At 48.5% G+C, this 26,298-nt stretch overlaps 1 protein-coding gene across 7 annotated transcripts in view; it reads left to right on the top strand.

Moving 5' to 3' along the window:
* Positions 1 to 26,298, top strand: part of LOC119388249 (protein O-mannosyl-transferase TMTC4) — a 102,547-nt gene that overhangs the window by 29,313 nt on the left and 46,936 nt on the right. Inside the window, exons 1-3 of one of the 7 annotated variants that reach the window (XM_049413884.1) lie at positions 21,326 to 21,441; positions 22,433 to 22,822; positions 25,583 to 25,764. The exons of 4 other annotated variants lie outside the window; for them this stretch is intronic. In XM_049413884.1, the coding sequence (XP_049269841.1) occupies positions 25,627 to 25,764 (138 nt within the window). In that variant the 5' untranslated portion in view covers positions 21,326 to 21,441; positions 22,433 to 22,822; positions 25,583 to 25,626. Of the gene's footprint in view, positions 1 to 21,325; positions 21,442 to 22,432; positions 22,823 to 25,582; positions 25,765 to 26,298 lie in introns of those variants that run through there. 2 more of the 7 variants (XM_049413885.1, XM_049413883.1) reach the window with 2 other exon arrangements.

Genomic DNA, 26,298 nt, shown 5'->3' with positions numbered 1-26,298 from the left:
AAAAGCGCACAAGGAACCCACGTGGTAACACATATTATATAGCACGTATAAGCTTGTGTCGCGGGTTCGATTCCCGGCCACGGCGGCCGCATGTCGATGGAGGCGAAAGTACATCCGTGTGCGTAGATTTAAGTGCGCGGCTAAACCCCCTTGGAGAGTGAACTTGTCGGCTAGTTGGTTGAACATATTGTAGGGGGGCCGCGCGACAAACTGGCGCTGGCAGTCAGCGCTGCGTTTGTGTGCCTTATTCTGCTCACTCTTTCGCACTGGCAACAACCCCAGATGGTCGAAATTCATGCACAGCGCACATATATCTATTCGTGATAACAGCGCCACGCAGAGCTGACGGTGCGCGCCCGACGTTCGGGTTACCTCCCGCGGCTCTTTTTACACGACAGCTTTGAACGCCACCCGAGAGCTCATTCCAAACACACGCCTTGCGCAACGAACATAGATCAAGCACGCGCGGACCACAAGAAGCTGTATGGCGCAAAAGGGCAAGCTATGCTCTCTTTCAAGCGAAGCTTGTACCGACTGTTCTGTGACCTGGTGGTTTCCAAAAAAACCCACCGCCGAAGGAAACAAAAAAGAGAACACGTGGCGCTCACCCAAAAACCTTCCCCATCCACAGCGGTCGCGCACCAAGGAAATGATAAATAAAACGTAATAGATTTTCTTTCCATAGCTGGGGTTCGAAATGGGTCGCCCCCCCCCCCTCTCCCCCTCCCCCGGCTTCAAACCCCAAATAGTGAGGGCAAGTCAATGAATTTTTTTTTTTTTGCAACTTCGTTCCGTCGTGCGGCGCTGACACACAGAAAAGTCGCCGCTAAGATTTGGCCGGCTGTATACGCTGTGTATACGTCATCACACCGCTTCCACAACACCGGACATAGCCTCGACTAAGGACAGCTGGCTGTTGAAAGCAAAAAAAAAAAGAAAACCTGTCTCTGCCAAAGGCTTTGAGACGCTGCGCCGCCGTACGAGCACTGTTGCCAGAACCGTCGCTTCCACCGAGCAGTCGCGGTCTTTTTTCCTTCCAAATTACTACACAACGTATCGGAGGGCTGTGCAGCTTAGTTGACTAACAAGCGCAATCACTACAGGACAGTTGCAAAACGTGCAAACGGCCGCGCCTTCATTCACGTGGCATGCACCTCCGGATACATGCACATCGTTTCGCAGCGGATAGTGTTTTCGCGCATATTTCGTGCTATGTAAATATTTGCGGCGCTTCAGAGTGTCGTGAAATATCCGTCCAATGTACGACTTGCACATCCGTTTTCATGTTTCCAACTTGTAAGATTATTAGGTGCGAAGCACCTTATGCGCTCGGCCTGTCGGCGTCGTCGTAGCACGGTGAAGCAAGTGGCAAATAAGACGGCGCGTTCGCTCAGGAAAAGCTGTTTCTGCGATGGACGCTGTCTGCGACGCTGTACGTAGCCGTGAGAGGACGCTGTCCCCTCACTGCTATTGACGTGTCCCTATGGGAAACACAGGTGCTTCGCACCTCCCCAGGTTTCACGTTAGTGGAGCTGTCTTGTATAGTATAGTATGCATACTATACTATACAAGACAGCTCCACGTGAAACCTGGGGAGGTGCGAAGCACCTGCGAAGCACCTATACCATGGTATAGTATAGTATAGTATAGTATAGTATAGTATAGTATAGTATAGTATAGTATAGTATAGTATAGGGAGTATGCACTGAAACTGAGCCGCAATGTGGCGCTGCGGTGCCCCGAGCTGGGCGCCATTTTTGCGGTTCTCGTGCAGCAGCCGACCCACGCTTGCTACTGTGTTTGCTGTGTGTACGCGCTAGGTGTTGTGTGGTGTTTCCTTGCCTTCCGTGTACTCGCGTGTTTATTAACGATAGTACGGCGTTGGAACTGTGCGTGTTGCACGGATCTAGTCATTTGCCTGGCTGTGCAAGCGATCGCCGTGTTGCTGCAGCGAAAAGATGCTGCTCAGCGACTACGCCAATCGCTGTCTGATCCCGAGCGCAGGAGATCAAAGTCGCAAAATGCGGTCGACGACCCCTTGGCGATTTCCGATGACCAGTTCACGAACGATGTTGGCTGCTATCCCAGCGTAGACCGTGCGGATATCAACGATTATCTTTCACGGGACAAGTTCGTGACGCGGGAGCAGCTTAAGAGCTACAAATCCTTGGAGGCTCACAATTATGTCACATGCGGCCTCGTGGAGCCACCAAGGGTGAAAACTCTTCGTGATGGCAACATCGTCGTCGTTTCAAAGGTAGGCTGTTGCTCGCGCTTCTTTTAGCGTGCGTTGTGGACTTGTAGCCGAGATTGAGGCTCGGCGCCCAGTCTGGATTGGCCTCGTCCATCGAATAAGCTGGTCTTCCTGAAATGGAACGTACGCTGCAGTGCTGTACGCAAATATAACGCCGAGAGATGCATTTTATGCTGCTGCCGCGCTCACCTGTGATGAAATGCGCCCGCAAACGCGGTAGTGCGTCGCCGATTCGTCCAGTCTTCGCGACGAATTCTGCTCAGCCATAGAGCTCTCCGCTTTGACGACAGCTCCGTTGTCTTCGCACACTGTCCTGATATAACTTTCGGCACGACATAGAACCCACCCGTTGAAAGTTCTCGTCGTTGGGGCTGTTTCTGTGTGTTGGAGCAATCGTAAACAGCGCAGTTCACCATAGCCGATTGACGCAGCTCGACGCGCAACAACGTCCTGCGGCTTGGGCACTTTTACAAGTCCATGCAACACGCAGTGGTAGGGGACATTCCAACGCCGTACTATCGTTAATGATACACGCGAGTACACGGAAGGCAGGGAAACACCACACAACACCTAGCGCGTACACACAGCAAGCACAGTAGCAAGCGTGGGTCGGCTGCTGCACGAGACCGCAAAAATGGCGCCCAGCTCGGGGCACCGCAGCGCCACATTGCGGCTCAGTTTCAGTGCATACTCCCTATAGTATAGTATAGTAGCAAAGGGGCGCCGCTTCCTTAGTTTTCGAACTACTAGTGTGTAGCAGTTTTTTTATCTACATTAGTGCTTCAAAGATGCCATCTCGGGTGTGATATATTGAATGGCAATAGTAATGTGTTTCTTACTCTAAAATGTGAATAACTCTGACAGTTTTCTAGTTTTTTTTAGGCATTTTAGACTTGCTTTACGTGATAGTTGGTTCCGTCACGCATTCCAACTTTGTGTTTCAAAGCATGTGAAAGCATGCGCCTTTTGTTTCAAGTTGAACTTAAACATACTGGCACTTGACGTTTGCAAGTCTTTGAAAAACCAGAGACGCCGTACCATGTCACTCGCCGTTTCAAAAGCAACGTCGACCGTTTTACGTCCAAGCGGATGCCATCAATTGAGCAGCCGTTTGTTCCCTTTCACCTATTCCACGCAAAGTAGGCAATGCGGTGTATGCGCACTTGATCGGCTGCAGCGTAGAGGTAACCGTGTCCAGGAGTGGACACTCTCTTCGGAAACAGCTCGTCCCATGGCTACGGCGGTGTTTTTGTGCGCGTGGGTGCACCCCAAATTACGAATGTCGTTTTTATCCGGCCGCTGGCTTGCCAGGGCTCTTGATGAGTGCTGTGGCACCAGTGAAATCGGCGAGGGCAAAGCGCTTGATGTTTAGTTTGTTCGCGAAGAAGGTTTCCGCGCGCGGACTGTAGCGTCGTATATCAACGATCTCTACTGCCGGAAGTGAGGTATCGCTCAACCTACGCTGTTCACTTCGATTGGTTGAAAATAAGAATATATTGCGCACACTTGCGACATACTCATTGTGAGGAATTTACAAACCGTGAGGTGCTTGTTAGAGCTGCGAAAAGGCCACCACTTCGTACGTCAGTTTCAATTTTTGTGCAGCATGTCGAGTGTTCTACAGTAGTGTGCCTCGATGCATGCGCCTCCTTAAGATGTCCTCACCCTAAAGCGGAGAAAGCCAAGCATGAAGGCGCCCTAGTCTAGTGTGTGCGCGCGTTCCTCATTCCATCCGCGTTCCTGCGTGGCCCTCGACGCTGTCGTCTTCGTATGGCGTCGGTTTCTAGAACCAATTGGTCTTTGCGTACATGGAACACTCTCTGTGGAGAGTTGCCCTGCCCTGCCGATGATACTCCCCCGCAGCCCGCCATGGGAGGCCCTCCTTTCGTCGCAGGATCCGCACGCTCAGCTTGGCTGTGCGAACCGGGGTGCCCCGCGTGGTCTGGACACACAGGCGCAATTCGATGGCCGTGCGGTGGCCCAGGGCCCGTAAAGAGCACAAACTCACTCGCCCACGTAAAGTTGTTCCTTCCTTCCTTCTTCTAACATAAACGCATGACGCGTCGCTTCCTCGTGGAAGCTCGCGTTCAAAGTTCGTCCAGTCGCTCATCGTTTCTGGCGCGTTTTGACCTTCCATTTGTCAACAAAGAGTCGTCTGCTAAATTGTGCGGCACCAAATCCGTCAGAAAGCGCGGGACACGCTTGCGGCAGGAAGGCCACCATGTGCTGCAGCGTTCCGGTACAGCAAAGTGTAAGCCGCGTTTTGACTGGAAGTAGCCAGAACCAAGCAGACACGTCACTGGGTGAGTGAAATACGAAAGCGAGGACATACTGTGGCGCCAACACGCGGAGGCATCCCTGTGACGTGCAAGGTTGGATTGCTCCGCCAGCCCTCTCCCGCACAGCCGCTATCGCGTCTCTCTTGTTATTATTCTCGTTGCACTTCCCTTCGACGAAATACTGCGCGGCGCTTCGTCACTGACTATACGAAGTGCTAAATACCTGCTCTGAAAAAATGTTCCGCTCCTCATAATGCCTTACACAACGCCCTGACTGCCGACGTCGTCTGCTATGACCGTGAAGCCGCGGGGGCCGAGCGCGCTGCTTTTGTAGAAGGTTACTAACCATTTTGTGTCCAATTGAAGCATCAAATGGGCTTTAACGAGTGCTTGGGCTAATAGACATATTTTTGCTCCAAGAAATGCGTGCAACCATGCAACTTCATTCGGTATGTTAGCATCTAAAAGCGGGCCACGGTTCACACGACAAGCATGCGCACATTCACATTACTGTTTAGCACGCGTATCTCTATGAATCACGACACAAGTGGATTCTCCGTTTTGTGGGAAGCAACCAAGTATGCTTGGAGCTGCATGCAGCCGCAACCTTTCTGATATGATTGGAGGCAAACGCAAGAGAGCCATACGCACGCGCGTGCCTCACCAGTGGAGTTGTAGCTACACACATTTCACATGAGCACAAGTTTCTCTGCGGCACTATCTTAATATTTACCTGTTGCTCATTATTGCGCAAATTTTCTACGGCTCTCCCATGGTGCACTTTCGATCGCCATCGAGCAACATAGGGATGCATATTTTCGATGATTGACTCAGTTCTCCAGCTTCTACAAAAGGGTCAATCGCGATCGAAAAATACGGTCCCGATAGGGTTCGATTGCGATAGCAAATGCACCGTGTGCCAGCCGGCCGTATTACTTTGCGCACTTGAACGAGCACGTTGCAAAGTGTGGCTTACCGTGGTCTAAATGGCAATTTTAGGTTTCAGTGAAGATACCAGCGTCCAGCCTTTACAGCTTCATTGGTAAACAGTATGACACTTCGCTGCTGGTGAATCAGTCACATGAGGACAATTAAAATGGGTACCAGAGGGAAGGGGGGGGGGGTATCAGACTGGGCTGGAAGTTTCGTCGGCGAGACAGGTAACTTTCAGCAAAGATTCAAGCAGCACATGTATGTAAGAAAAGGTTTCATAGAAAAGCTATGGCCGAGCACGCAGAAGCAACTGGCCACGAAATAGACTGGGATAGGGCAAGAATAACGGAGAGATATAATAATTGGACTTCTCGGCTATATCTTGAATCTCTGACAATCCAGATAACATGGCGGCAACTTCTCACACGTGTACGCATGCTGCTACGTCATATTTTAAAACGTATATAACCGGGCTATTTGCGCATTCATTTATCGTTGTGAAAAAGGCTTCCGTGCGGGAGCAGAAACGTTTTGCTTTATGTGAACATGCGTGGTCGGCACAGGCGTGCGCACAGGAGGGGGCAGGGGGGGGGGGGGCGGCCGCCCCCTAATAACCTAAGAGGGGGGCACAAAATCTGCCCCGTACATTGACCCCCCCTAGTCACCTAAAATCTGTCTCATACTTTGATTAACAAGGGGGGGGGGGTGCCGCGATGAACCTTCGCCCCCCCCCTTCCCCTGATGGTGAACCCCGCCACGCCTATGGTGGTCGGTGTCCATTTTAACCCCGTGGGCTTGAAGTAACATAAAAGAAAGACAGGTGACAGACAGCAGCAGCAGGTCGGGGTAAAAGTGAAAGCTCAGTGCACGCCTGGCTCCTTCGCACGTAACGCACTGCGGCACGGAGCAGAAAAATACCATGGCGCCGATAGCCTTTACTGCACTTTTCCGGACTGTGTAACCTCTAGGGGTACGCACACATAAGTGAGAGCTAAACACGTTGTTCAAAAGAGAATTCAACCGCCCGCTTCACTTCGCCAGAAAGAGATGAGATCACGTGATCCAGCCCTGCACGTCACAGCGGTTGCAGCGCCCGCGTCTCTAGTGGTGGGCCTCGATCGCGCCCCATACCAGCGTCTGTTGTCTGCTTTTATTTTCAGTTCAGAAGTTCAATAACTTCTGATTGCGTGCGTCGTTCTCCAAAATCATTTTTGCATTCATCTCAGGACGATGAAAGCGCATTGCAGCGTAAGACTACGTGGGTAAAATTTGAGTGCGCGGCCCCTCTAAAGGGGTATTCAGACGGGGGACAAATCCTCGGGGGATAAAGGCGGAGCCTAGTGACGTCAGCTCGCGTGGAGAAGTCTCCACAAATGCCCCCCACTCACACGGACGAGGCGAACGGAGGGGGAGACCAGTGTTACTGGACTACTCTGTGGCTTGCACCACCCGTTTGACGAGCTGCAGACGACCATACATCTGAAGACTGTACAACCGCTGCCGCTCTCTGCAGGAGCAAATGCAACAATGTGGCCAAACAAGAGCCCGAAATTTCGCCATATCCCTCACCGCCGGGGGATTGTTTGTCCTTTCGGGGAAAAGGTCCCCGTCTCCCCCGAGGAGGCGCGGGGGTTCACGCCCACTCGCTAATCCGTGACGTCGCGGTCACGTGATCCGCAATCCCCCCGTCTCCCCCGAGCATTTCTCCCCCCGTCTGAATACCCCTTAAGTCGCATGCTATATGTGGCCGTGCAACATGTGCCACTTTCCCAAAGAAAAGGACCAATGGAACAAGATGCTCAAAAGTGATGTGCTCCAAGATCAACTGCGGGCCGTCCAGAAAGCCCGCGAGGTGGCAGTATGCCCCAACGTGGGAGGTGAGGAACTGGCGTAAATCACGGGGGGGTCCTGACCCCCCCCCCCTTTTGTGTTCAGGGGGAGGGGACACACCTCTTGCATGTGTCCCCCCTTGAGATTATCTTTCAAACGTCATATATTGAATTGCTTGAGAGTTATAACATGGTGCAATCAACTTTTTTGTTAATGCCTGTTTATTTTGTAGTGTGTAGTCTGTGTTCAACACCCCGCAGCTGTGAGAGACCATTGAAATCGCAACTGCCGCTTGACCGCTTTCGGAGAAGACTCAATAGAACAATAAAATTACGTGAGCTGGGAACACATGTTCGTTTTTTTAACACGAAGTGTTTTATGCCGGGGTCCACCAAGACTTTCATGACGTATTTCCGTCACGGAAGTACGTCAGCAAAATGAACGCCGTCAGATGGTAAAGAAAAAGTTCCGTTGACGGGATCGAACCCATGACCTCTTGACCCGCGACGATGGCTGGCGGGCGTTTAGCCTACTGAGCTACCGCCAAACACATTGCGGTGGCTACATGAACGCGCCTTTTATCTTTCACACTTTCCTCGCAGGGCTCTTGAATGGATGGATGGATGCTGAGCGTCCCCTTCATAACGGAGCGGTGACATCTGTGCCACCAGGCTCGAAAAAAATAATAAAAACGCGCCGTTGCTACGGCCGTCCCATTCGGCGCGTTTCAAATAAAAGTTTAATTTCGTCAACGCTTGAACACACCGTGAGTTTGCGGCTTTAGCCCAAGCCTCGCTCATAGCCTCATCCATATCGAAAAACTCTCCGACGCTCGCCTGGCTGTCGCACCGCGTTCCCCGCTCGCCCTGCGAGAAGTAGCGGCCAGGCTACAGGGAAGACACGACGCGCGCGTTTCTCTTCGCATTTCACGACGCTTTCAAGGAGTGCATATCGAGTATCAGTGTTTATTATGTGCTTGCTGATGCCATCTTTGCGCGGGAATCACTATATGCGGTGTCCACGCATATGTTAAGAACTTCGGCAACCACAAGGGTTAAACCATGATCATGGGCGTTAGTCGTCGGTACGATGTGCCCTAGGCGTCAACGTGAGTGCGATGCGTCCGCCATCAAGAGTTGGTACATCTGCCAACAACAGTAGACACTGTACAAGCTCGAGCATATACCAGCGCACTATAACAATAAATTACTTCTGTGACGACAGGTTTCGCTTTCGTATTATACCGACTCCATGACAGAGGGATCAGCCATCTTTTTAATTTTACTTCAAAGCAGTAATTTCATTTTTACATAATAAAAATAAAATCATGATGGTGAAGCGCTAAAAGAACGGGGACTTACGAAGAACCCAAGGACGCAGGCTACTAGCACGAGTTTATTTTGATACAACGCCTCATAATACAAAATGTACGTCATCACTAAAGCCACAAAAAAACGTTAACACGTGATCAAAAAAGAAATAACAGGTGAGAGATAACACCGCGCATGCCTCAACCAAGGCAAGAAATGCACTTCAAAAAAAAAAAAAAAAAAAAAAAAAAAAAAAAAAATAAATGGCCGCCATGGCAAAACGTGTGTCCCCCCTTTTTCTGGATTTACGCCTCTCTGCCCTGCACACCTAGTCTTCAGCTGGGCGTCCTTCACCATGTACTTACACGAGCGAGTGATTCTAAGGCAGCCCTGTTTGTGTTCGAAAATAGCTCATCCGGCAAAATGTCACCGCGTGTTTTAAAGCGCAAAAGTTATACGTCACTGGCTGCTGCGCTCGAGACCCACCCCCGACCGTTCTCCGTGTTTCATTCGCAAGTATTGCCCATTTCGACTTCCTGGTTCGTTCTTTGGAATATTTTCTATCCATTCGCAAAAGAATTGAAGAACACGATCACTGGGCAATGGGTAATAACCGCGTCGAGTTTCCTCCCCGACTGCAGCAGCAAACGCGAGCCTTTTTCTATCGTCTAACGCAGGACAGTGGTCTTCTTTCGTGTGACAAGCCTTGTCATCGTTTTCAGTGGTACAGCAATTACAAGAAAGCTCGTGGCCTTTTCTACTCGAAGATTTCCCACGAAGCCGTTTGGTCCAGCTTTCAGTCGCAGAATACAGCACTCCCCTACCCCCGTGTTGACCCTGTGAAGAGCACCGCCGAGAGCGCTAAAACTGCAGACGTTGAGGCATGCGAAGTCTCAAAGCGTTGGTTGGTCCTTTTCTCGGCATAACAGCAGCGCTGCGGGAACTGGTCGATATAAGTTAGAATACAAAGAGGGTGCGAGACACCGAAAGGGATACGACACCTGTCTTCAGGTGGAGGCAGCAGTTATAAAACGACTTCCCCATGAAGAGCTCCAATTCTTATTGCGCTCGAAGCTGCTGACAATTTCGGCATATATTGCAGGAACACCATGTGAAGTGTTTGCTGGCGATTTATGGTCGATAATTGCTCGCGTTTACTGCGAATCAGAAGCAGTTAAGGCAACGCTTACATCCGCGGCATTCATATGTCTAGTTAAGGAAGCCTGTGTACCATAAAACTTGGCGTTAATTACTTTCGCACGCAATTGACCACTAGCGCAAGGTTGCTTTGCGTAGATATAGCATCCACTCCTATGCGACGGCTGCACAACAAACAGTGGGGATGACCACGAACGAAAAGCTGCGCGAGCAGTTCGTAAAGCGCGCCGCAGCAGGCCGCCAGCGGAGCTCCCGGGCCGCGCCTCCAAGCGTTCGATCAAACACTACCGCACGAGCTTTCACGCGCCGCTGATGCCTGCTTATTATCCGAAAAACACTACGATTGCAGCGAAACATGGTTGTGCACAGCACATGAAGGCGCGCCGGCCCTCGAAAGTTCCCGGGACAAAAAGCTGTGCAGTATCGAGAGCGCCCGAGCAACGGCTGCATGGGAGCGGTCCGGTAGTTGACGTCCAGGGCTCTCGCTCGCAGTAAACGACGCATTTAAACAGTGCAAGGTGCGCAATGTTTGACAGCTGCATGGATCGGGAGAAAGCACCGCTGAAAGCTGCGCGAGCAATCATCGCTCAGCAGAAGTTGCACGGGCGGCCGTCAACACCACGCATCAAATGAAAACCGCACCGCAGTACTTGCTGACGCGAGACCGCACGGAGCGTCCGGTTCGTATGCATCTGCAGCGATATTGCAGTGTACCGCATCCGGGAGGATTCATAAAGGAAACCGTAAGGTAATCGTGGCCGTGATTGGAAAAATGTTCGCTTGTGCGGCCGGTGCAGTACTACGTACGAACGACAAGCGGGCGTCACGCAAGCGCCGCCTTACCCCGTTTTTGATGGCCTTCGAGTGGAAATCCTCCGGTGGAATGCCTTGGTCGGTTGGGCGTCGCCGTCGCTTTCGGAGGAGTCGTCCGTGGCCGGGTCCGAGCAGCACTTTTCGCCAGAGCCGCCGCGTCGCTTGTCGTTTTCTGAGTCCCCACAATCGACTCCCGACGCCATGTTCCCCCGCGACAGAAGACTCCTCTCGGGCCGTCGTCGTCTGCTGCTGCTCAGCCGACGCTCGCCCACTCGCCCTCCGTGCTGCTGCTGGAGGCGGTGGCGCTGCTGTCGCAAACGCACCCGCGCTCACGCAGGCAACACACGCGAAACTTCGCTGCGCAGCAGACGACGCGCCATACTTGCGGGAGGGCCTTCATAATTATGTCTTGCCCCGTTAATAAAAACGAGAGAAAAGTTACTTTATAATTAAACTCAATTTAAGGAGAGAGGAGCAAGTAATGGAGGTCCAGAATGACGGAGGGATATAAAGAACATTCACTGCACCAAGTCAGAGCTCGTATGCTCTGCTACTGCGCATAAAGAAAGAAGGAGAGGGAATTAAAAAGTGATGATGAGCATGTTGATTACAACTCCATGAAGACAAGTTAAGACAAGCTCGAAGCAAGGTTAAGTACTGTCGCGTGGCTGTGACGGTGAATAACCACGCAGTGTAACTGGTAAAGACTGAGTTATTTATTGGGCGTGCCCGGAAAAGCGGGAGCTCTCAAAGGACAATGATAGGGGCGGGCACGATCGTCGATAATCTGATCGTCGTGGAAACACGTCGACGTTTATTCATGCACGATTCCAGCATTGTCGCTGGTGCTCGAATTAGAAATAGCTAATGCGCTTCGTCTGTGCATCCCTGTGTCTTGTTCTACATTGTAGCGCTGCTTTTGATGTACACGCATTCCAGAATGAGCTCCATCACACGCATGGTGTGTACAGTCTGATCGGACAAACCCGCACGCAAGAAGGTTCCACTGCATTCAGGTGAAGTTTCGACTAGTGTCACTTTCAAAGCCACAAACTCAAATCAGGCGGAGGAGGTAGCCATCGCATCGGCGGCATCCATCCTACATCACAACAAATAGTTACAGACTCTCGAAGAGCCTGCGAGAGCTATCTGGCAGGGGAAATCTCTCCGCTGGCGAATAGAAAATTGATATTCAGCATCAGGGGCCGCGATCCCACCCCAAAACGAATAATATGGACTCCAGGCCATCAGGGTCTCCGGGGTAACGAGGCTGCAGATGCAGCGGCCCGCGCGCTTATCACTTCCCGGAGACTCCCCGTTGCCCTGATGGACCTAAACGTCCCACACCCTTAACACGGTTCCGCGAAATTAGAGATTACTATATCGAAAAACGGCGTTTGCATCCTGCACCAGCGAAGGGACTCTCGAAAACGGAGGAGCGCGTCCTGCGGCGCCTACAGACAAACACGCTGCTATGTCCAGCGGTACGAAAACATTACGACCCAAAAATAAGTGGGCAGTGCCAGTACTGTGGTGCAGTGGCCGACACTTACCATACGGTCTGGGCCTGCCAATCACCCAAAATTAACCCCAATCCCCAACCCCACCAAACAGGACTGGGAGGCGACCCTGCTCAATTGCTCAGGACTAGAGGAACAGCGAACTCTGGTCCAGCGGGCTCGGGCGGCGGCTTCGACTAATGACGTCCCGGACTAGGGATGTCGACCAGCACGGTGGGAATAAGGGGCATCACCTGCTTCAAAGGTTCCTCTCTCTCTCTCAACTAGTGAAAGCCATTCACAATGCAAAGAAAAACAAGAACGCGTGCCAATATTTTGCAAGTCGCGACTCGCCAAAACGCTTTTTTCAGCGAAAAGTATTATGAAATCACAACAATAGCCGACTTTGGTGGCGTATCGCGCGCAATGAAATATATATATATATATATATATTTCCAGGACAGAGCGAACTTTGAATCCAGGCTGTCCGAGTATTCTAGCACAGAGCCACGCCGGTTCTTGAAAATCCTTCCCAAAAAGACCTTATACAGGCGTCATTCCAGGCGAGGAATCGCGTTCACAGATGCAATATAGCGAGTAGAAGAGTGAATAACCAGGCGTCACGCAATGCAAATTGCGTAACGGGTGGTGATTTAAAGCTTCCCACCAGTTACAAAGGGCTCAGCATTAATTCATCAATCACCAGCCACAAACGAGAATACGAGAAACAACGCGAACAACCGTCCTGTTGTTCGTGCTGTTTCGCATTTTCTGTGGACATATGTACCAACCGGCCCAAATAAGCACACTAATGTAGACGTACTTTTCTTTTCTTTTCTTTTTTTCTCTTTTGCTGTGCCGTCAGTGTAACGCTGTAAGTGCAATATCATGAACGTCAACCAACTAGTCCCGTTCATTGATTTACCAAACTTTAGAAATGTTTCGTAATTATTATTACATTCACACAAGAAGGATATTTATTTATTTATTTATTTATTCATTTATACGAGGGAGAGAGAGAATAAGAATAAAAGAAAGGGTTAACCAGGGCTGAGCCCGACCCTGCACTGGGGAAGAGCGCCCTGCCCGTTAGGGCATTACATAGTGGGGGGGGGGATACACAGGAACAAGTGCGAGTACAAAGGGGGTGAACATGAACAGGTGGGAAACAGCATATAACATTATACCATTATACAATACAATGACACTATACAATTTTAATGTGTATATAGATGCGTTTTAATGAAATATACAGGTATACTTCTAGGTTACGGCATGTTTCCTTCCAAAAACGTTATTAGGACAGCTTGAAATGGCGATGATTCCGTAAGCAAGGCGATAGTTGAAGATAAAGAGTTAACGTTGGTGCGCGCCAATATAAATTTTATTTTATGAACGTGCTCTCGCATGATTGATACACGTGGGTCGGGCAGAATGTTAGTACGAAAAATTGGGTGTTACCGTGGTAAAGACTATGGAAAAACGACCACTGCGCAAATTTTCAGGGCAGGCTAAGACTAACGAAATTTAGTAATTTCTTCAAGGCGGATACACTTTCGTAACGAGTGTATGAAGACAAGGTAAACAGTGCGGCTTTATTATGAACTGATTCGAGTAGGTTAGGCAGGTACGCATGATGTGGGTGCCACATGATGGCGGCATATTCTAAGGAAGGCCTGATAAGGGAACTGTAGCACGAACTCTGGTATCAGTATTTGCAAGATGTTAGCGCCTTTTGAGATACCCTGGTTTTTTGCACGCTTTAGAAGTGACGCGTTCAATGTACGTATTTCAGCTTAAGTTCGATGGATGCACTAATTATGCTGTTTAATTTATTAATTCCTCTCTCTATTAAACAGAATGGCTCAGCTGGAAAGATGTCCACATTAAATAAGCTCAATCACTTCCTCAGTCTGCCCTGTCTTCTTGTCAGGAAAAAAACGCACAGCACAGCAAGGAGAAGCAAAATATCGCAATACCACGAACTATAGGTGGCGCGCTGTGTGATTCAAGATGGCTGCCGGAGGAGGGTCAAGCCATCTGCCAGCATAGGAAAAGATAGGATGTGCGGACGCACTCCCCGTGCTGTTTCACCGGAGCACACGAAATGAGCTACACTGAAATGCACATCAGGCCAATATACTGGCCCAAATCATGGAAAGTGCCAAATGCTCACAACCTCATTGTATTGCTGCGGTGTGAAAGGTTATACAGTAAAGCCTCGGTGATACGAATCTCGCGGGGTTACCAAAAATACAGTAAAGCCTCGGTGATACGAATCTCGCGGGGTTACCAAAAATATTCGTATCATCCAAAATTCGTATCACCAGAAACATGAAAAAATTAGTATGCGACAAAAGAAAGCTGCTGGCATATACGTTCTGATTTAGTGTTTCTCAGGGCCGCAGTGACGTCGTGAACAGCTCTGAATGATTGCCAGTAAAGTTTTTAGACGTTAATGATCATACTCGTACTCGTAAATACACGGTGCATGCGCGCGTGTGTAATTAATGAACCAGATGTGTTGTGCCCCGTGACTGCTAGTAGCTCCTTCCTAACCTTACTATGCTTTTCTGCGTGACAACAAAGTACTGCGGCGAAAGTGGCTTAAGAAGCGCTTTGCACACGATAGATAGAAGCCAAGCTCCTTCGCCAAGACCGTCCGCTTCGTCTCTTGCGGTCTTCGTTCACCTTTCATGGGACTTCATGACGGACCCGCAGCCCAAGTTTCAGTCTTGTTTCATAGAACGTCTGATAGCGGGGACATGGCTTGCCAGGGCCGTAACTAAGGGGGGGGGAGGGGGGGGAGGGGGTTCTGACACCCCCCGAAGTTTTTGCATGCTTTACCTTTTCGGGTGACACTAAAATACTTGCACGCCTTCACAGCGACCACTAGTTGCCAAAGTTAGCCGTTCCACACACAACACCCCCCGAAAAAAAATTCCTGGGTACGGCCCTGTGGCTTGCATCGAGGTTGCTGGCACGTGTTAACACAGTACAAAGACACTGCTGCCTCGAGCACAGGAGCACGCGTCAAAACGCCGGGGAAAGAAAGCGCGACGTCAACGTCATCTATAATCTCAACGCGAAGGTGCATAAAGGTCTCCAAGGTTCGCGCGCACTATCTCGGAGGCAACGACCACCGTTGACGGTCGCGCAGCTCGCATGCCCGCGCCAAGCGTGGCTGCCGCGTCTTCCACGACTGCGCGGGCAGCACCTGTTCGTACCTGTGCGCTAGCGCACGTTTGTATAAAACGTCGCGGGGTGCAAATCGGTTCGCACCAACCGTAATCCAATACATTGCAGGCTAATGGGCCTTGGCCGGGACCACAGAGAAATTCGTATCACCCCGAAATTCGTACGAGCCGTGATCGTATCACCGAGGTTTTACTGTACTTCAGCTCCGTGACCGTGCATCAACGATGCGTTGCGAAATCATGTGCGTGCTACAGAAAACTACGCGAAATAGAATTGACGTGGGTAATTAACGGCACTCCGAGTCCGAGATACGTGCCGAGCTTGAATGGCGGATTTGGGCCGCCATCGAGTAACGCCATCGTTGCTGCACGGGACCGCATAATTAACGCGACGATGCCCTAGTAGCACATATTGTTGCTGTAATGTTGGAGATGTGTTGATGATGCTGTGTTATGTTGAGTAGCACCTTCAGGCAGTGTTGACGGAACGTTAAGGTGGCGATGTTGCTGGAATGCGACAATGAAATATATTGAACCAACGTTGTGTGAACGTGACGGAGTTTCGTGTACGTCGTTATCGGTAATATCTTAGCTTTCATCACCTTCTCATCAATAAAATTTACCAGATCATCACAAACTTTCCTACGCAAGTCGTAATTCAAAAGAGTTGCTGCAGCATAAGCATGCGGGGATAAAGAGTCAAAGCGTCACTTCAGCATATTCACAGCGTTTTAGATCCCTAAATGGCTGATGGCGCCCACCGCTCAGCGCATAACTACCGGAGAATTTTCCTGCTGTGGAGCCGAGGCGACCAAGGCTGCTTTGCGAAGTCGTAGCCGCCGGTTTCGATTGCTTGCGCGCGCGCTTTTCCTTGAGGCGGGCATTCAAGACGCACGAAGAAAAACAAATGAAACGCAATATCTTCCACAGCCTCACCGATTTGCTCCCACGTGACGCAATGAGGAAGCAGGGGCAAGCCTTTTCAGTTTTTATTCACGAACTTTGGGCTCTAACGGCAGTATACCAATAGTTTAGTTTTCTCCTTGGCGTTCGAAGTTGCCGGCGGAGCTACTTTTTGGCTTTGTTTTCGCACATCCTTGGTCCAGCATCATCTGAAGCAGCGGTGAGTAGGGTACCTCCATTTGTGGCACCTCTATTGTTAAACGCGAATCGGCAGCTGAAGCCATACAAGCGACGAAGTGAGCGGGGAAATCTCCCGCAGTTCGAGTGCTTGTTTTGTAGCGTGCTGAGTGCTTGAGTTTTTGAGAGGTGTTGACAATGAAATGATCAAGACTGAAGAGTGCGCTCGATCAGTGCTTTGACTGACCGCCAAATACGAAGGCGAGTCGCTGAACATGTACAGACGTAGGTTTTTAGTATCTCAATTTTCTTCACAAACTGCGCGCCCAAGAATCATAAAGCCTATAATACGGGCTCACGTTTTGAGGTCTAGTGGCTCATTAAGTGAAGTTTCTTAATGTTGTCTATGCAAGCACGCTTCTTGCATGGAAATGAGCCATGTGCAATATATATTGTGCATACATTTTTTTTTGTTGTTGTTGTTGCTGCTGTTTGTAGCCACCGTTAACGCTGACATATACGTGTCGTGGCCAGGACACTCTCAAGCTGATTGATCAGCTTTTTTCGCCTCCCGCAACATTATTGTTAATAAATCAATAAATGAAAGTGAAATGAAGTTTAGCATTGGTTCGCATGAAGCAAAGAATCCGATGGGTACATTGACATGCCTGCCGCCCCTTTCTTTTCTTTTATGCCACATGCAGCTTGATATTTGGCATAGGTTGAGTTCCTCAAAGGCGCCTAAGAGTCAATGCATCCTTTTCAAATGCATGGCTAAATCAAAGAGCAATAGTTCATTACTTGCTAGTGACAGGAATTTTAGCGTCATTATTTTATGACGTATCCACGTCAGCGTTATTCGGTCAATTCCTCCCATTTTCCAATAATTTTAAAAAATGATTAATTTGAATTTCTTCATTCACAGCCATAATTGATTTCTCTATGCGTCTCAAGATGCATGCCGCCATACAAGAAAGAAGTAATTATGAAGGCAGCGAGGATAATTATTCATTTCACTTATTCTTCAGGATTTTCGGACACGTTTCCTGAAACATCCTGTATAGTCGAATTCGCGGTCGTTCACAGACACATACTCTTTCTCAACCGTTTCATCTAATCATAGGCGTGCGCACGGGGAAGGGGGGGGGGGGGAGCGCAAAATTTGCCCCACACTTTGACTTAATAGGGGGGGGGGGGGGCGCTGCGATAAGCCTTCGCCTCCCCCTGTGCACGCCTATGCATCTAATAGTGTGATACGGCGTCGAATACAATGCGGAGCTATATATCTGCGCAATGCGCATGCGTGAACACTCCATTATCTATCGGCAGAGCACGTGCACACGAGAACAGTAGTAACGAGACAATGTCATTACGTTCGTCTTCCTTCTAGAATGCTCCCCCTGCATGCGTAAATTCAGCACTGGCACTGAGCTGCCGCGAAGGCCCAGTGGTTACAATGCTCGGCTGCCGACCCGAAAGACGCGAGTTGGATACCGGCCGTAGCGGTCGCATTTCGATGGAGGCGAAATGCTAAGCTTGACGGGTCCGTTTAGAACGATCGAAAGTTGGGCTATAGTTAGCAATTATTCATCTCGAAAGAGGGTGCAAACAGGGACACAGACGTGCGATTTCAGCGCACGTTAGAGAAACCAAGGTGGTCGAAATTATCCGGAGCCCTCAACCACGGCGTCTGTCATAGTCGCTTCGGGACCTTAAACCACACAAACCAACTATTTCAGGGAAGGCTCTGTCGTCTGTAAGGCCGCCACGATACATTAATTTGTTCGCTTTGTCCAGCCTTTTCGCGCTCTCCCAATTGAGACCACGGCTGACGAACATTACAAAGACAAAACGCATCTCTATCGACTACCTCGCAAACCTACACTATATGCAATAGACATATGCACTGCCACTGAACCCCATGCAGGCTCCCGGCCGAACGAGGGCTATCATCGGCCAGTGTTCTCGTCGTGTGCCGGGCCGAAGCCGGCGATCACGATACTGCTCATGTGTGCTGGAGTTCTATCACGAGAAAGAAAAAAAAAAAGTGACCGCGTAAGATACAAAGACGCGCCAGCTCGTCTATGATGACGCGCCAGCGAGTAACGACGGGGCTTTGTACACATAGTTCTGCAGGACACCCAGGTTCCGAGCCGTCTGGTCTGCGCTCGGTCGTCACTCTACCTTTTCCACAAAATGAGCCTTCTGCGAACATGTGAGCCAAACATTATAGCGCAGAACGCGGCATGGAACTTACGATTAAGTTTCAAAGTCTGCTAGAAATCTGTCGCTCTTCTCTTGACAAATATTTCCATAAGCGCAATTTGGCTGATGACATCATTTTGGCTAACAGCGATTGGCTGATTTGGATAAATGAATGAATGAATGAATGAATGAATGAATGAATGAATGAATGAATGAAATTTTATTGGATTATAAACAATGTGCTCTCGCTTGTTGGCTTCCGCGCCATGGTAAAAAAAAAAAAAGAAAAAAAAGGAAAGCAAGAGACGCGAGTTTAGAATAACAGAGAGCTCAGCTAGTTGGTAAGTTGAAATCCAAAGATTGACGGCAACCCGCCTGGCCGGGCAAATGCATAGTGTAAGCGCGAAAGGATACATCTTTCGCGTTCACGCTTTCCACAGGCCACCAAATTTACTAAAGTGCGCATGTTCTGGCCCCAAAAAAAAAAAAAAAAGAAGCTTGCATCACGCCTGCACCTGGAATCCCCGCATACATTGCGCATACGCTAAACAGGAGTGATGGGACGCTCCCGACAATGTACTCTCGCTGCTTACGTCGCGTACTTAATCGTACACTAAAGGGACACTAAAGAGCAAAACGATTTTTCTCATGTTAGTAAAGTACACTTTCACGACACCAGAAACACCATGCTTGCTGCGAGAAGACGCTTAGTAAGCGAGAAAACGTGCAAAAACAAAATGTGAGTGGCGACGCCACCTTGAAGTTTCCGTACCATTCGCCGTGACGTCACATATTTTGACGGCGCCTACTAGGGACTACGCAGTTCCTAATCGGTAAAAATGAAGTACATTGTCCTCTGAGGGGGCCATAGACTTAATATACCAAGTTAGGGGTAATTTTGTTGAACCAATGGTGCCAAAATATGATAAATAAACGTTGACATCCGTGACGTCACGCGGGGAGATTTAGGCGCGAAATTTGAAAATGACACTTTGAACTAGATTTACTCCTCTATTAATAAACGTATGATGGCGAAATCAACGACATTAGAGTTTTAAGAGCACAATTCATCGATCTAAACCGATTCACTGTTTCTCTTTAGTGTCCCTTTAAATACGATGCTTAGGGCTTTTATTGTGAACAAGGCTCCCGTATGGGGTGCCGAAACGTCAAGTAAACTAGTTCATGGGTAAAATACAACACAAACCAGACGATTAACACAAGGAAGACACGGGACAGAGTGCTGACTTCAACTAACGGTTTATTCTTGGGCGAGCTTGCCTATTTATGAAATACGATCAAAATCAGACATCTCCCAAAAAGACACCCCCCCCCCCTATCTTGCCTCGCGGCGCAGCGGCGCCGACGCAGGCAGCGTCGCGGCAGCGTCTTGATTGAAAAAAACCGACCGCTCGCGCTGCACAACCGTTCACTGACCACCCCGTATATATAGGCACTGGATTTTGACCTCCAAGGTAGTGCGTGTGTGCGATTTCTCCTGTGCGGGATTAAACAATGAAAATTCACAGCGTACGTGTAAAATTAAAGTGAGCTGCAAGTCGTCATAACTCTCATCGAACCTTTAGTATAAACGCGCCCGATCTCACGTCGGTGATGATGTACTGGGCAGAATTCACGGAAGATTCACGGTTTACCGATGAACCTCCGCAGCTTCGCCCACTCATCATAATTCACTCCGTGGATATGCTGTGATTTTTTAAAGGTTTTATTTTATTTAATTTTTTTTGCTGAACTTATCATGCAGGCCTGAAACAACCGTGAAAACCTGCACACAATGAAGCCATGGAGGGTATAGGGGGATGTTATCTGGAGTCTTTTGTTGTCTATACAGTTAAACTTGTTGTTTGCACGGTTGTCTATACAGTTAAATGTCTACAAATCCTGGGTTCATTGTCGGTTGGTTTTGATTATCGAACAAAGAAAAACTAGCCTAAAATACCCAAGCTTCTTTCATTCAGATCTGAAACAAGCGAGAACGTACGATACCCGCGCTCAGCCAGTTTGTTTGACGGTATCTGACGTAAAGCAACGCACAGTGAAACGAAGCATCGCCACTTAATCTAACGTGTGTAATATTTTTCGCGAAACCACTATTTTACAGTAATCGTGACATATAAGGACAAACGCAGCGTCAGTCGTGACGGTCTGATCCTATGGAGACTGAACTAAGCGCAGTAAATATTGTTAGAATTGCTCTGCAAGCTTGGACGAAATGAAAAACGTGGCATTGGTTCTTGCTAAAAATTACAGGTGAATTTTTGAAGCTATAGAGAGAAAAAAACGTGAATTCCCACCGCCATTATTGACAAGAACCAAAAGACGGTTCCCACCTCGGGCACGTACAGTCCCTAAAGTTGAGCAAGGCGCGTTTGAGATACCTTGTAAGCACTATGCGGCGTCTTGGGGGTCGTCCCCCAATATATTAAAGCATGAACGCATAAGTTAATTCCGCACCCAGGACCGCATCACTCGTGACTCGACCGCCAGGCGGGAGAGATTCCTTCAAGAGCAGTTTGACAAAAGATAGGCTACACCTGTCGTCATAAAGGCACACTTTGACTCGCTTCCGCAGAGGAGGACACCAAACATAAAGAGCACAGAAATGTTTCCTGTCACAGAGAGAGGGTGACGAATCAGTCCACGCGGCGAGCCCGAAAGCGAAAACAGAACTCCTTCTGTTGGTCACGTGCGTCAAACAGTCGCTGGAAAGTTGTCGCTACTCGCTACTCGTGCATGTTTTGGTAGGTGCCGCAAGGTAAACACGGTAAACAGATGGCTGTGCTCGTCGTTGACCCAGACGGTTGGGAATGATTTTTAGCTTGCCGTCGTAGTTGTACTGCTTGTTGTACTACAATGGACGTGGTATGTGGTGCCTCCTTTTTCGCGACACTCCTCATTTCGCCTTCGCCACTGTGTTCTTGTGAGGCGGTCGCCGCGCGGAATAAGCGTTTCCTGTCGTAATTGTCAAGATTGTAACTGCGGCAGGCTAATATTACTGATGTATATCTTCAAGTTACTGAGCAGCGGATAAGTCCCCAAGGCATAGTGCCATGTAGTCATAGCACGCCGGCCACGTATGAATCGGGCCTTCTTGGTTTTATGTGATCTTGCAGGTTTTGATCTCAAGTTCGCAAAACGAATCATTGACCGCTTAGTGATTAACCGGCCCAACATTTCGGATGAGTGTATGCGCTCGCGGAGAGCTCGCTGTTGGGCTAATTGTTATGTGTTATGCCAAGAATAAATACATCGCAAAAAACGGGGCTAGAGAGAAACGCAAGCCAAATGCTCGCACTTCGCTCCGTTTATTTATTTATTTATTTATTTATTTATTTATTTATTTATTTATTTATTTATTACAATATTTTTATTCTTAGCGCATTTATAGCGCTTGTGCAAGCATTTCCTAATGAAAGCAGTTTTTTATGCCTAACGTACGCTTAACCGGCGCTTACATTTACATGTCGTTACGCTTCTATGATTATCGTCATCTCATTGGTGCTTACGCCTGTTTAAGGCTTGAAACTAGATTATTCTAGTACACTATACTTGAAACCATAAAACGTGCCTGAGCCTTTGTCAACGCTCCGTGACGCATGCGTGTATATAAGCGGAAACGAGATGAAGGTGACGCAATAGGTACGCACATTCAAACAATGTGTCTCAGTTTCACTTTTTAGTGGTGACCAAATTGTAATTTTATCTAACCAAAGCATTTTTTAATTATGCTACACTCTTGCCTACTGTCATAACGTATAGTCTCTGCTGAAAGAAACTTGAGGTGCGTTTATATATTGTGCCTTTTGCGAACATATGGTATGTACATAGTCTGCATACTGCATTTCATATGCAGGCATCCAGGTTCTCATCATGACCAGTGTTAAACCCTGGCAACAAAGCCATGGCTACTGTGTTCGACCACAATCGAAACTCGACGGGACTCAAGTTTCCCAAGAAAGAATGGACCAGAGAGGTCGATCGCAGCTGGGACCAGGCACTGCCGGTGCCCAAGTGGGCCATACACTTGGGACCTTGGCTAGTGGCAGGGGCTTCATTGGCTTGCTTTGGCCACAGCCTTGCCGGTGACTTTGTGTTTGACGACACAGAGGCCGTGGTGCACAATGTGGACATACAGCCAGTGATTCCACTGCGACGCATCTTTGAAGACGACTTCTGGGGCACCGAGTTACAGTCTGAGTCGAAGCCACAAATCTTACCGGCCCCTTACCACACTTACATTCAAGTGAGTTAACCGGCATTGTAATCCAAGGAAGGTTTCTGGAATAACAGATGTATAGCTTGTGTGCATATTTGTTCATCCAGTCTGAATAAGGACTTCTGTGTAATAAAAGGCACATAATGAAAAGCCTCTCGTATTGAAAACATACTAATTTTGCATAACTGGCCAAACAGAACTTCTTAAATTTTAATTTGACAAAGGAAGCACTGTGAGTGTATACTAATGCTTTGTGCTGGGAGGTTTCTGTTTGCTGTGCATACTCAACTGATTGCAGAGTCAGTTCATTGTGTTTTTTGTCGCAAAGCCATTCAACTTTGCGCATAATGGTGTTTCTGTTTCTTCTGTTCCCACTCCTTGTAGCATTTTAGAGATTTCGTGCTTTATACAATTTGTGTTGATGAGCAATGTTGTTACGTATACTTTGCACTTCTCAAATTGATGTAGATCTCGTAGAACTTGACTTACTGGATGCAGCTGAGCACTAGTTAACATTTAGTCGTACCTTTTTTTAACATTATTAATGAGAACTCACAGACAATAATGCCAAGGAATCGGCGCTGACTAACACTCCTAGGTTTAATTGCACGTATATGCCCCATGAAGTGGACGGTGGGATGACCGCCGCCATAGCTCAGTGGTAGAGCATCGGACGCATTATTCGAAGGTCGCAGGTTCGGTCCCTGCCGGCGGCAAGTTATCTTTTCGTCCACTTTACTTTCTTCACAGTTATATCCTTATTACTACTAATAACATCCCCTTACTTTTCTTGGCATTATTGTCTGTGAGCGACTGCGAGCGATTTTCTCTGCGCATTGTAGCGAGGACAGTCACAGAAGATGTGCTGTAGTGTCTCCTCGCTACCACAGTTGTCACAAAACGGGTCGTCTGCCATTTCGATTCGAAACGAGAATGACTTTGTGAAAGCCACTCTTAGCCGTAAACGACAAAGCAGAGACACCTACGGGCCTACGCGAGTAGGCCCGTAGGTGTCTGATGACGTAAAGTGGTCGGGCAGTGGTGGCGGTTGTTGTGCTCTTGCTTGGATAGATCCCAGATTGATGACGGCTGAAACCATTCTGGAATGTCGTCCTGAGAGGTCATCACAGGTGAAGGCGACGAAGGCAGTGCTCAACTTCTTGGAGACATCAGACTTGCACCGGTGGTTATAGACTAACGACGTTAGCATGACTGTGAGATGTGACTTTTTGTGCGTGCGTGCTTTCCTTCTCTCTCTCTCTCTCTCTCTCAATCTTTTATCTCCCCCATCCCTTCCCCCCAGTGTAGGGTAGCATACCAGTCCTTCTAGACTGGTTAACATCCCTGCCTTTCTTTTCTCTCCTATGCCTTCCTTCCTTGTCTGTGAGTTCTCATTAATATTGTGTCTAACAAAGAGAAACGAGCCCTTAGAAGTCACCTTCTTTCCTTCTTTTAACATTGTAATGCAGTTTATTTCTTCCCCTCTTAGTGAGCTATGTTCTTGGTGCTAGGCGGTCAGGTTAAATCACACATTTTTGTTTGTTGCACAGTTAACTATAGTACGCCAGTTTTTCTGCCACATATTCTGTGCTGATGCATTGTAATTGAAGGTGGAGGCCGGAAGAAGTACTGTCCACTGGCATTGTCTACATGCATAGGCTGGATTGACCGAGATTTGTGCAAAAAGGTCATTCTTGCATTGTGGAATCTTGCCTGAAAGGTTCCATAATGTGATGCTCTTTTACCTCGGCGCACAGGACTTTTCCATGAGTCACTCATTTCTTTCATCAGTCTGTGCGCCATTTGGTTCTTGCTGTAGTTGTGGCACAGGCTCAGATTATTGTGGCCTTGTATGTCTCATGTGAACATGACCTTGAGAGGAAAGCCGGCTTGTGGCACATGAAGTCGCATGACTACTCGCAGGCCTCGATATACGGGACGCACGCGTTCGCGGGACTCAGGCCTGAAATCGCTTGACCTCCCACACACCTCGTGGCTCGAGGCCATGTTTGCTTTGTCACTCAAGGCCATGTTCACTTTGGCTTTAGGGCATTAGCGTCACTAGAAAAGTTTTTAAATGGTGTTCGCATAATATCCCCTTCAGGTGCGATATGATGGATTGTCTGAAAATGCGTCAAACTCGCTCACATAATTCCAAAGCACTCGATAATAGATCCCAAGAAAGAAAACGAGATATGTTGTTTCGTGCAAGTTTCAGTAATTTTCAATAAATAAGCGTAATTAGCATGCAATTGAGTATCTAATTATTATACAATCAGCCAGGCTTAGTTATTGCATAAAAAGAATCAAATGTTAGGCACAAAATGAATGCCCAGTTTGCTTCTTGGCTGTGTTCATTTCGAGCAAAGACAAATAATACTCTTGCATTGGTCCTGGAACGCAGCAAGTTCAACGATTGTCGATCATGGTAGTGTCTCCAGCAAAGTGATCCTCTGCAGCAATACGCAGCCCAATGAAGTTAAATGAGTGCTGGTTGCCCACTCAGGAAACCTGTACAAATGTGCACACCGCATTTCAAGCCATTTGAAGAAACACGCGGTGCACGACGCACCTCTGCAGTTGATGTGTGCTATTGTACACACTGCTGCTAAAGGGGATATAAAGTGCACGTTAAAATAGCCATACCAGATAGCTTTTGCCTTAGGTGAATGCATGAGGGATCCCTGTGAGTTTTTATCATTTTTTGCAGTGGAATTGGCTATTAGCTAGCTAGCTGAATCTTCTAGGTGGGGTCATCTCATGACTTTTCATTATTGTCTCTTCTAGGCTCAACTACATGCTGGCTGGAGGCCTCGTAGCTAGCCACTTTCATGCTGTCAATGTGGTCCTCCATGCGTTTGTCTCGCTCCTCTCTCTGCATCTCTTCAAGGTGCTTCTACAGGGGGCAGCCACGGGCCTCTCTCATCTGTGCTCTACTCTTTGCTGTGCATCCAGTCCACACAGAAAGCGTATGTATAGATAGTTCAGCTATGAGCAGTGCAATCTTTGTATTTCTCTATGCAAGAGTAAAGTGTGCTGCTGAACCAATGCGCTACTTCAGATATTCTTCTTTTTCTTTTCTTTTTTTGAGAATTTGAGCAAGTTTGCAAAACAGGAAAGCTACAGGGAACTGTGTTTCATTGCAGGGAAAGGTCCAAGCCAGCAATGAAAATTGTGCTGTATGTAGTTGTGTATGTCTCACTGCTGGAGTGGTTATGGTGCTCGACTGCTGATTGGCGGTCACGGGATCAAATCCCAGCCACGGCAGCTGCACTTTCAGTGGAGGTGAAAATGCTTAAGGCCCGTGTATTCGCCCCGGATCGAGCAGAGTCGCCACCTGGTGGCTATTGGTTGAACCGTGCCTAGTGTGGATTGCTCCCTGCGTCGTCTGCTAGCCACGTTGCGTTTGCGTGGGCGCGTACGTGATGCGCGTCCTCAAAGGGCGGTTTGTTCCACTGTGTTAGCGCAATTTTAACTGCTTGTACGTATGCTTAACACGATGT

This window comes from Rhipicephalus sanguineus, chromosome 3 (genome assembly GCF_013339695.2).
Source record: "Rhipicephalus sanguineus isolate Rsan-2018 chromosome 3, BIME_Rsan_1.4, whole genome shotgun sequence".
NCBI classification, from domain to species: domain Eukaryota; kingdom Metazoa; phylum Arthropoda; class Arachnida; order Ixodida; family Ixodidae; genus Rhipicephalus; species Rhipicephalus sanguineus.
The sequence above is the reverse complement of the archived record's forward strand: the minus strand, read 5'-3'. Positions and strand labels throughout refer to the sequence as shown.